The sequence below is a fragment of the Fundulus heteroclitus genome, unplaced genomic scaffold, assembly GCF_011125445.2.
Source record: "Fundulus heteroclitus isolate FHET01 unplaced genomic scaffold, MU-UCD_Fhet_4.1 scaffold_52, whole genome shotgun sequence".
NCBI lineage: Eukaryota > Metazoa > Chordata > Actinopteri > Cyprinodontiformes > Fundulidae > Fundulus > Fundulus heteroclitus.
This window is the reverse complement of record NW_023396945.1, coordinates 2,356,935-2,369,405: the sequence shown is the minus strand read 5'-3', so window position 1 is coordinate 2,369,405 and position 12,471 is coordinate 2,356,935. Positions and strand designations below refer to the sequence as shown.

Below are 12,471 nucleotides of genomic sequence, written 5' to 3'. Positions count from 1 at the left end.
ACTTCAATAAAAGATTAATTTATATTGAGGCAGTTGACAGATGTACAGAAATGCCAGTAGATCTGTAGAAAGTTATGTTTTCAAAAGAGAAAAAAATCAAAAAGACCATCAGCATAATATCAATAAGCTATAATGTAGTAAGATACATAAAAAACTATAAAATATTGAAAATATAACCGGTAACATATTAAAAACTGGTGTCAAAAGAAACAAAGAAACAGGGATAATAACTAATTAAAACTTTACTGAATATGTGTTCAGAGTCCTTGGTGTACGTAGTTGTGCTTTTTATGCTATTATAAATAACAATCTGTGTAAAAACAGAACCTCACTTCTTCCCTGAGCTTTTGTGAAGGATTCCCTGATGTTTCAGAAGAAAATATAAAGCAATAGTAAATGACTTAGAAGCTGTTTGATACTTTTTTTGAGCAGAGCCTAAAAGTATTATTTTGATGTTTTACATTTACATGCTAAACTGGCTCTAAATTATTTAAAGCATACATAAAGAGCAGTCACTAATTTCACCACAAACACCTATGTTGAGTTTATCAGGTTAAAAGAAAAAAGCTTGTCTTGGATCAACATAAATAACAAGAGTGTTGAAAAAAATATCTAGTAATTCACTTACTGAGATCTTATTTGTAGGGTTCTACCTGACTGATTACTGTATTTTTGTGACAAGATTAATCAGCTTGTCTTGTTTTCTTCCTTGTGGACCAGTTACCATAACATGCTGTCCAGCCAGATTGATCTCTTTTGTATCCGTTTTGAACATTTCTCTATTTTTATCCGTTCTCGCTCAGGCTGGATGGCACCCTTGGGAAGCCAGGAATGTTTCTGCCAGGTAAACACCAAGACAACAGGCTAGATCTGACAGACAACCATCACTCTTCACGTCACCTTTTGTGTTTACAGCCCACACATGCACAAGCACAGCCAGACTAAATACAAGAGGAATGGAGGTCTCTGATGTTTGTGCATGCGTCTCTTTTTGGATGTGTTTTTGTGTTCATGAGTATGTGAATTTGTTCTCCCGGCTTGTTGTTGGACCGTGTGCGGCTATGTTTTGGCACCTTTTTGTAAATTGCTGTCTGATGACTTACAAACATTCATTTGTTAAATTACTTTTAAACTGTCCAACTGGGTCCGTGGACGGCTACTGGAATGTCTTTGCCGACTAACATTACTGCTGGCAGGAGGAAAATCTGAATTGAAGAGGAGCAAAAGCTAAAGCAGAAACAGTAACTCCTCTTTCCAACCAGAAATGAGTTAATATGACAAAGCATGTCAAGTTAAGAAAATGAACTGGGTTTAAAGAGAGTGCAGCATTTTAGAAGTGAGTTTAACATCTTGCCTGCAACTCTCTTGGTGTCTTCATTACAATTTAGTTGGACCTGGAAGTTGAGGCAAATGGCTAGTCAGAGAGGGCCTAAGACCAAAACAGAGACTGGGATGCACTAATGATTTTTTTTAGAGATCATAAAATGTTGTCCTTAAGTTGTTTTTTATTTCTAAAACCTTACATTATACACAATCTGCTCTCAGCATTTATGGTAATCCTTTTCAAAAACCAAAGTTTCTTCTTTGGCTGTCAGTAATAGCCAAAGCCCAGTTTGGGTAAAGATTGTCATCCTTCCTGGACTTTAGTTTACCAGTAACAAGAGAACACCAATGGGACTTTGGTGGAGGATAGATTCCTCTTGATATCCCTTTGTTGGTAAACAATGGAAAATAATCCACTAGTTGCAAGGATAATCCATTGTTAACATGCACCGACTGAAGCCTGGCGTTAAACGTTGTCTGCTTTGAGGTGCAGCGTAAACAGTACAATAAGTAAGTGAGATGACCGAGCTTCGAAGAGAACACATCCGGAAATGTGAGATTATAGTAACATATGAAAAACCTCATCGACATGCTTGTAGCCTACTGTGGGTTTATTGGCACAGAGGTCAATGAGCATTCACATGGAAAAGTTGAGAAAGGAGTCGGAGCAGACATGTTCTGAGAATTTTAACATGTGAAGTATCTCCTAGCTGTCTGGTATAACAGTGGAGTGGCATAAAAAGCAAACTATTGTTTGAGTGAATGGTCTTTTGTAGGTTTTTGCATTTCCTAACTTTTCAGAAATAATTAACTATCCCTTTGGGTCACAGCTTCTGTGATGTAATCAACTATTTGATATTCTTTGTTTAGATTTAGTCTACATGGCCCAAGTGCTCTTTATTTCTCTCCTACAGTATTGTAGGCTACATATCCTAATTTTGCATGCCTTTACATGTCACTCATTGCTGCAAATGAATGATGCTAATTACACTTTGGAGCCTTCTGAACTCCATAAAAATAAATTATATGTTCAATGGCAAATACATTCTTCTGCATCTGTTTTTGCCGTTTATGGATAATTGCCAAGATTTATCTGGGGATTTGTCATCAAGTAATTATAGTTATTCTATGAACTGTTTTCTAAACGCTTTTTTTCTTTCCTTTTTAACTTACAAGGAAAGGGAGAAGATAAAGAATACCCAACAATTGGGGCACGCATGATCAGGCTAGAAGATAAGGTAGGCATGCCAAAGTGTGAGTGTTCTGACTTTGAGTGAGTCTGACTTTAGCTTTTCAGGAGCAAAGGCAGATGCTGTTCAACAGCAAAACTGTTTTGATTTTGTCGTCTTGTCCGTGATATCGGTTGAGTGAGTGTGTTGCGATCGTTTCTCATGGCTGCCACTGTTATGGGACTGGCTCAGTTTGCAGATGACATGCACCACGTTCCTGCCTTTCTAGCATCTGTAATGGACTGTGTTTATGCCTTGGAATATTTCTCTTCATCATGTCATTTATTTTTTTTTTTTTACTTATAGGCCAACATTGCTACTTGCCTGTTTTGTAGTGATCCTGGGCAGGGTTGTCGCTGTTGTAAAATTTAAATGCTTATTTTTGCAAAAGAGCTTATTAGAGCATAGCAGGAGCTATTGAGTGTGGTCTTTATGCATCGAGGCATAACCAAAACACAGCAGCTGTTTTAGAGAAAGGCTGTAGTCTTTCAAGTGAATTGTGATGACAACACTGCATGAAAGGATATTTAAAGTGGATGACACCTGCTCTGTGCTAAATCTAAAAAAAAATATTGTCCGAGATGGAGAGTGGTTCAATTATGCTAGGCTTTAAACTAAGAAAAATATGCAAAGATTGAAATGGAGTGTCAGAGCACTGGGTGAACTACAGATTTATCAATAGATAGTAGACAAGAGGAGCCCAGTAAGGAGGTGGAAATTAGCACAAGATATTAGCTGCCCAGTAATAAAAAAGGAAGGGGTCTGCCAGTCCACCCTTGTTTTTGGACATGAGATGTCAACATTGGGACTCACTATGGCAGCCGTCTTCCTCCTGAACAGCAGGCATTAGTGTTTTATTGAACTATATTGCAACACAGAAGGAATGACATTAGGAGAGGGTGTACATGACCTACTGAATAACAAAATATACCCCAACGCTTTTGCCTTTTGAATTACTTTTGAGCAGTGTTACTTTGTCACATAATATGGCAGTCTATTAATAATATTTCTTTTTTTAAATGCTTATATCAAAAGTGCCACAATCACATATATTACATAACATATAGGACTGTTTGTTTAATTCTTTGTGATTGTAAGAATTTTTTATTTTATGTCAAAGCTTTTCGGGATCGTTTGTTACTGTTAATTTAGATTTTTTTTTTTTCAGGAAACTTAAGTTTTGAATGTAATGCTCAACTTCAAATGAGGATCCAGATGAAAACAATTCCTATACAATAGAACAATGCATTCTACAGCCACTCATTCCCTATTCAAGTCAGCCAGCTCAGGATTTCCCTCACTTTCCTGAGTATTTACCTTACCGTCTCTATACGCTCATTACAACGGCTGTTTGCATGCGTTAGTCATTCTCAGACCTCTTTTGTTTTGGAGAGAGGAGTAATGATCTTGAACCGATGCACATTGAAAGCCTGAAGACCTCCCTCAGACTCAGTCATGGCCCACAGGCTTTGGCCTTGGTGTTGTAATCACAGTCTCCTGATTGGGAACGCAAACCTGTGTTTAAAAGTGTCTGTGCTATCGAGGACATGGTCCCTTCTGTTTCACATCTTTTAACCTTGCATGATATCTGGACATAGAGGCAGTAGGAAACTAAGAGGGGAATGATTTAGAAACAAATGAGGGAACCTTCTGAAAACGTTTTAAAATGGACTTTATTTCTAATCAAAGCTGTGTTTGTTTTGGTGCCACAACCAGTTTTGCAAGGTGTAACAGTAAAACAGCTGCAAGAATGTGTGTCAGCCATAATTCCTTCATAATCACTGTTTTCCTCTCCTCAGTGCCCACCCACTGGCTGTCATGCGTTTCTGCTCGTGCGAATTTCTAGTTTTAATGGTCCTATGGGGCAACACACCTGTTACACAGACAGGGGGGCTTCCTTTTTGCCTTTGGGCAGCAGGTGTGTGAACCTGTTGACCCATGTTACCATTTACACTGTGAAAAAGAAGTGGGCAGAGTTGGTATGTTGTTACCTACTGACTGTTATACTAGTTTTGAAACGTCATGCTTATCGTTTTTAGATTTGCATGTTTCTTATCAGTTTTTACAAAATAAAGGACAAAGTTTAACATCATTCTACCAAAACAAATAATTTAAATTTCATTTGATTGCTCAAATTGAGAGTAGTTTTTGTAGGGATAGTTAGCAGAATGTAAATACACTGAAATACACAAATTGCAAATCTCTAAACACTAAAATTAGTGTTCTCACGTCAAACGGATGCCAGACTGCCTAAAACAAAGAATTACTGTTAGATATGAGTTTGATAAGATGTGTGAAACCTGTATTTAGGAGCTTTGTAGCCATTGCATTTATTCCAAAATGTGTGATACAAAACAAGACATAGTTGTGAGTTAATGAGAGATAATTTAGCATTTGTGAATCATTTGAAATAGAAGTTATTTTATTTTGAGTACTGGCGCTTCCCCAATCGGGAGGGGAAAAAGCTGTTGGAGAGTTGCTTTTTTTTGTTTTGAAACAACAGGAAGTAATTTCATAAAGTGTTCGGTTTGATGGAAATCCATTTGTTTATTATTATGACTCTACAAGAAACATTCTTCAGTTGATAAGTCAAATGCACACTTCCGTATGAGACAATGTGCTTCTTTGTTAGACTTAAACTTAACACTTTACTTTATGTAAATGCTTGCTTAATGTTAAGGTTAAATAAAACAGATGAACTTGGAAGCTGCCGATAACACATTTTGCTAGTGAATTCTTTTGGGAAACAGCGATACTATGAGTACTCAGTGTAATGATATCATGATAACCATTCATTTGTATACACTACAGTAACTCGGTTGGGACAAAATAAACCATTTACTCAAATGATACAATTACACACCAGTAATTACGTAAATGTTTTTCATGAGGTCCAAGTTCTAGACTTATCTAGGACTCTTTTTTCGCTTTACTTATTGCCAGAGAATATCGTATGAAAAGTACAAAGCATAAATAATAAATCAAGTTTTATTTCTTGCCAATTCTTAGACATAATGTATAAAATGTAATTGTTTTGCATGTTGTGCTTAATTGGTTAATCCACCAGTGTCTGAATCCCTCATAATACTTGTGCTGGTGAAGATTCTCAGTCATCCAGGACATGACAAACCAAAATGGTTACATAAAACAACAACAACTAGACTTTTTTCAGTTCATCTACAAGAACCGAAGTCCAGAAGACTTCAGTTCCTGTAGTTGAACTACAGCTATTTTTTTAAACCTTTTTTAGATTCATAACGCTTGGTGACTTTGTTAAGAGCAGACTCATTTCTCACGTAAAATTTGCTTCACGGTTATCCTTGAAATGTTGCAACTTTATTGTAAATCCGTACGCAAGGTGGAAGAAGTCTTCCACAGGTGCTCATCCCATTCACGTCTACATACCTGAGTGAACATGGTTTTTCCACGTGAAAAACAAGTACCGGTCGAGCCTACAAGATTTTAAAAAACACAAATGTTTGAAATGCACAGATGCTTGAATTGGTAAAATAAAAAAATAACACTATACAACAAACATCTCTTTGAAGTATAATTGGACCAATTAAGTTTAATGAGAACAAAAACTATAACTAAAATAATAGCAGTGATGTGGTTGGGGGAGTTGGGTGGGGTTGTCTATTTGGTGTCTGGAGGGGGCTAAATGTACCGCACTTTAAAAAACCCTCCTCTAGATAGAAGGTTTGGGTGGCGTTCTGAACCAGACAAACCCTTAAGATGCTGTTGTACCGTTTCTTATCATGTCATCTGTTTTTATGCAGGTCTGAACCTGAACGTAGGAAGGAATTTTTTTTTAAACCTCAAATGCTGTCACATCTCTGAAGCATGTGTATCACTGATGATACCTATCTGTTTCATCTGTTATGTTTTCATTGGGATGAAGGGTGTAAAATGTATGGCGTTCAGCTGCGTCAGGCCAGATTCAATTCAAAACGACCGACTGACCATCTGGTGAGTAAAGGTCAATGCTCCATGTGCAGTCTGAGTGCCCCTAAGGGGTCGAATAGTTATTAGCTAGATTTATTGAAAAGAAACGGGGTGGATCCATTTCAAGTACTCAGCATGCAGACGGGAGTTGATTATGTCAGTGGAGAAAAATCACCAGGACAGTTACATGATATTAAGTTTTATATACTATTAAATAATAACATTCTTATCAGGCTATCGCTACAACACTTGAGGTACATTTCACAGCAGCAATGCCATAGAGTTTTTCAACATGTCCACAACATCATTGGCAGTGAGTTAGGTGGATATGAAATTGTGTATTCAATGCCTAGGAGGATGATGCTGGTAAGGCAATGCAAGGCAAGGCAAATTTATTTATATAGCACAATTCAGTACAAAGACAATGCAAAGTGCTTTACATGATTAAAATATAGCAAAATAAAACAGAATAAAAGCAAGTAGGAATAAAATGTAGATAGAAAAAAAGAACAAAAAAGTGGTGATTCAGTTAACTAGAACAGTTGAAGGCAATCTTAAACAAATGTGTTTTTAATTTTGATTTAAATGAACTCAGGCTTTCCACACTTTTACAGTTTTCTGGAAGTTTGTTCCAAATAAGTGGGGCATAGGAACTAAATGCTGCTTCTCCGTGTTTGGTTCTGGTTCTAGATATGCAGAGTAGACTGGAGTCAGAAGACCTGAGTGCTCTGGATGGCTGATACACTGATAAGAAGTCTGTGATGTATTTAGGTGCTAAGCCATTTAGGGATTTATAAACTTACAGAAGTATTTTAAAGTCTATTCTCTGAGATACAGGGAGCCAGTGTAAGGACTTTAGAACTGGGGTGATGTTCTCTACTTTCTTAGTCTTAGTGAGGACGCGGGCAATATGGTACAATATTTACTTCCAGCAGCATACACTGTTGAATCGTAGGGAAGATACTCAGTTGTATGATGAGTGAATTACATTTCGGAAACAAAACACGTAAAAGTTGGGGGGGGGGGGGGCAAGGTGTAAGGTTTCAATCATTGTGTTGCTACACCTTATTTTGTTGATGAGCATCAGTAGATAGTATTGGAATGTTTTCCTTGCAGAGAGGATTTGTGATTTTGAATCAGCACCAAATTCCTCCTTTAATCTGGCATCTCCTGTTTTGCTTTACTTCTAAAAACCTGTTTGACAGGTCAGCACCTTCAGATACAGCACCTAGAAACAACATGCTGTATCTGGAGCAACAACAATAAAATAAAATAAAAATCGCAAGAATTAAACCTGTCAGTGAAACTAGACATGAAGCGAACAGAGTGGTAAATGAACAAGAAATAAATTAATTTAAAAGTGATTTGATTATAACTACCGCGATATAATGAAAGCAAAGCCATGCTACATCGTTAATCTTTAGCTTTTATCCCTCGTTGTTTGCACTAGAATCTCCTGCAGTGACACTTTTGTCTTGTGTTGCTGCACATTCTTTATATAGCTCTGCAGTTTTCTTAGTTACACCATCCTCTGCACGTTGCTCATAGACATAAATCTAATCACTCACCAAGCAAAACCTTAGTGTCACAGTTGATGCGCTTTTGAATAGGATTTCTTGCAGAGGTCCAAGGAATTATTCATAAACTATGAACTGATGTCTGCGCGCACAAGATGTGTTCCCATGCCTGTCTGAGCCCTCACTCCTGGTCAGCCGGCAGCTTTTTTTTTCAGTTTTTTCCCTTCAGGATACCCGCTCTTCACTCCTGCTTGATAACGCTGCAGGTTTACAATCGTCCTAATGCTCCACCTGAGTAAGAAAGCATAACTTTCCAGTATTGTCTGCAAAACAATTCTAGATGAATTGGTCTTGTATGGGCTGATAGGGGTTAAGGCATTCTGTGTTCTGTACAGGGCTGGACATTGATTTATCACTCGCAGACAAAGACTCGTAAAGATCTGCACACATACACTCACACCCACATGAACAAGGAGTTGATTAATCACCAGTGTGTCTAACCCCACACTCTCAAGATTGAATTCTCTAAGAGTAACTTGGAAACAAAGATGGATGACACTCTGAGACAGTGTGTTATCTTTCTGTCAGGCACACTCGATGAAAAATACCCAAATGACAAGCTCAAACAGTGGCCAGTATGCCTGGGCTTCAGCTTGGCCTGTCAGGGAGGAGGGAGATTATTTTATTTGCCTCAGGCTGAAGTCAGTCCACAGCTTGGCCTAAATATCAAGACTGAGTAGTAAAGTGTGAACATAATTTCCAGCAATTTGCATTACTCAATTTTGTCTTGTTTTGTTTTTGGGCTCCAGTTCAAACAGTGTTGAAATTTGCTGCAGCCTATGTTGACCGAGTGAATGAAAACTGAAATTTGTCCACAGTTTAGATCTGAGGACTGTTAATGTCGGGGAACGGGAGAGCAGTCGGGTTGGCTGCCCTTTATTGTGATGGCCAACAGATGTAACGACGTCATGAAAGGTAGCAATTAAAAATAAAATGTACAGCGCATTAGTGTTATTTTTAGCAGAATTGCTAACAAGAAAGTTGTTAGCTGTAGCAGTGTTAAAGAGGAGGACGGAAATGAAAATGCCACACTTACAAATAAACTCACAAATGGAAAGATACCAGTTACGATAGGGTCGAGTTATTGTGCCATAAAAAAAGATAACTTTTTTTATGGCACAATAACTCGTGTTTTATCTTTGAAGTATCCTGATATATTATGTTTAGCATCACTAGAATTTTTTTATCCCTACAAAATATAGCAAAAATAAAATATTTAGCTGTTTTAAATATTTACCATAATAAGAAACAATGCTATATTTATATTGATATTATTTAAGTTCTCAGCAAGCCAAAGAAGGAAATGTAACAGGTATAACACTGTTTGTTGCTTTCTGATGTATCACTACCCAAGTGAAGAAATTACAGTATAGAATTTGACTTACTGAGCTACATTAGTATTCAGACTAATCTTTCATGTTTTATGCTAAATTACTGACCGACATTCAGAATCATATGCATATGTTTCAAAAGCAAAATTGCTTCTTCACAAGGATTATGCAAAATGATCTGTACAAAGGGGATAGGATTCTGAGTCTGGGCGTCTTCAGTGTCTGGAACGAAGAAGAATACTTAGAGGAGGCGAGGAGTTCACCAGGAAGTTTATGTTTATGTCAGTTTGTAAAAAGCTGGACTTACAGTTCCACGTTTAATAGAAGGCATTGAGGGAGCAATGAGATCTCTGTGGTTGGTTATGGAGGAGACGTTATGGGGAAGGCTTTGCATTGCAGGGGGGTTCAATGGAGAATAGAGCAGGCGAGTTCTCAGAGTCTCTGGGGTAAGTGAACAGTGAGCTGGGGAGTGAGGAGCTGGAGTTGAAGGAGCTGCAATGGATGACCATAGAGTGGAGGAGATTCCAAGAGAAGTCAGTCACAGTGGAGCTTGTAGCAGGCATCCAGGACTTGTAAAGATCACCTGGGAGCACAGAGAGATTGAAGGGTGTGTTGAGCTGTGGTAAGCTACCATCTTCTACTGTAGTATCATAAGGAACTTTGGCGAACAGAGTTCACATGAGCACATTAAGTTGAAAGGAAGTGGAACTTAGGACCATCTATCAAATAAGGACCAATGTCTCTTGGGTAAAGTTTCGCAGAGGAAGCTTTGAGATCTCTAGAGTGAGCCATATCCTCTGACCAGGAGAGTACAGTGAAGCTAGAAATCTTTTTTTGTGGGTTAGACGGCGATTCTGTTGATCGTGGTAATGATGTTCAACACATCTGTGGAGATGGTGTTGGACAGAGGTAACCGAGATGCCATGTTTACCAGAAGGAAAAAGTGATGATTGGTAACCTAGAGATGACTCAAAAGGAGAGAGACCAGTAGCAGAAGAGATATGGCTCTTGTGACCATATTTGATCCAGGGAAGTTGTGAACTCCAAGAGTATAGCGTGGCTTCAAATTTGTGGTTCATGTGTTCAGTTTGACTGTTCATCTGGGGGTGAAACCTAGAGCTGAGGGCAACCTCAGTTCCAATGGTGATTTTAAACTCCTTTCAAACCTTGGAAACAGACCAAGGACCATAGACAGGATTTCAAGGAGAATGCCATCAAGCCAGCGACAAGATCCAGGGCAATGTGGGACCAAGGATGTTTGGGGATGGCCAAAGGCTGAAGAAACCTACTAGGAGGCTAATTACAGATGTTGTTTCTGGTGCAGATAGAGCAGGAAAGAAAATAATCCTTAACATTAGTGTTAAGGGATGGACACCAGAAAGAGACCCTCCAGCAGGGATTGTGTGTTCACAAAAATCTAACACACCAGAATCATAACACAATCATCACTATGATTCAAGCATATTTGAACATTAGTGCATATATGGTTCCGTTATTTTATTTTTGGAATGACTATATCCAATTTATACTTTGCACTAAAAGCAAGGGAATTTGTTTTTGGTCCATTATTTATTTGGTTTAACAAAGTCTTGGTAACTTGGTTTACTTAATAACCTTGCAAATGCACAGACACAGGGCAAATGTTCTGGACTTTATTGTAAAACGGTGAACAATACTTCAGTTTCAGTTTAGTTTATGTGGCACCAATTTACAACGAATGTTGTCTCAATTACATACATTACATACAAAAACTGATCCTAGTTATCAACAGTGCAACAATATGAACACAGGGATTAACAGATGTTACCTAAGTAGGTGAAAAAATACAGTGGCCCTGAAGTGCAAACTACATAAACAAATCTTTAAACACAAATTTAAAAAACACAACATTTTTAATAATGCAACGACATTGACTGAGCACGTGTACAAATTGGAAAACACAACAACATTAACTTGAAACAAATACAAATTAAAAAGCACAACAAAATATCTAAATAGACAATAACATAATGAAATCACAACATATTTAAAAAAAAACAGGGCAACAAATAAAAAACACAACAATGTCTAAAATAATTACAACAACATTTTCAAACCCACAACAACATCTTAAAAAACCTAATGACATTTACCTATTGGAAGAGGTAGGTTCCAGTGGGAAACATGCGACGTCGCTGACTGGACAGTTACAGCGTTTGGCTTTTGAAATGGAAGTTATTCTACCTGTAGCAGGTTTTTGAAAACATGAATGTTATCGAAAACCTCCGGTTCAAACACCAACCAATGCTGTCGTCCAATCATCAATGTCTCATGTATCCCACTGGTACCTACCTCTTAGGTAGGTTAATGTCATTATATCTTTTAAGATGTTGTTGTAGGTTTCATGTCGTAATTTTTTAAATGTGGTTGTGCTTTTAATTTGTTGTACTGTTTTTTCTTTATGTTGCTGTTATTATATTATTGTGTATTTCAATATATATATATATATATATATATATATATATATATATATATATATATATATATATATATATATATATATATATATATTTATTTATTTATTTATTTATATATATATATATATATATATATTTATTTATTTATTTTTTTAAGTTAATGTTATGCTTTTCAAGATGTGGTTTTGAATATGTTATTGTACTTCTTAATATGCTGTCTTGTTTTTTTTTTTTTATTTGAAAATGTGCTTAATTAATTTTGTGTTTTTGAAGATGTTGTTTAATTAAAAAAAAAACACAATGTGTCATTGTGGTTTTTTTTAATTTGTAGTTGTGTTTAGAGATTTTTTGGTGTGGTTTGCACTTCAGGACCACCATAGAAAACACTGTAGGATCAGTTAAAAATTCTTATTTGGATCTTTTAGGACATTTCAAAATACCCTCTCTTTGGACACCAATGAATATTATATTTCTAATGGGATACATTTTGTACCCTACTATTAAATAGATCACACTTTTTAATGTGATTTTATTTCTTATATTTACAGTTCATTTTAATATCTTTGTTGAAGGAAGTGTTATTAAAAAGGTAATTAGGGTCATGGATAAA

At 36.8% G+C, this 12,471-nt stretch overlaps 1 protein-coding gene across 1 annotated transcript in view; it reads left to right on the top strand.

Annotated features, from left to right (window-relative positions):
* Positions 1-12,471, top strand: part of LOC118560932 (potassium voltage-gated channel subfamily KQT member 1-like) — a 299,911-nt gene that overhangs the window by 162,598 nt on the left and 124,842 nt on the right. Inside the window, exons 5-6 of the mRNA XM_036132493.1 lie at positions 804-844; positions 2,500-2,561. Coding sequence (XP_035988386.1) covers positions 804-844; positions 2,500-2,561 — 103 coding nt within the window. The remainder of the gene's footprint in view (positions 1-803; positions 845-2,499; positions 2,562-12,471) is intronic.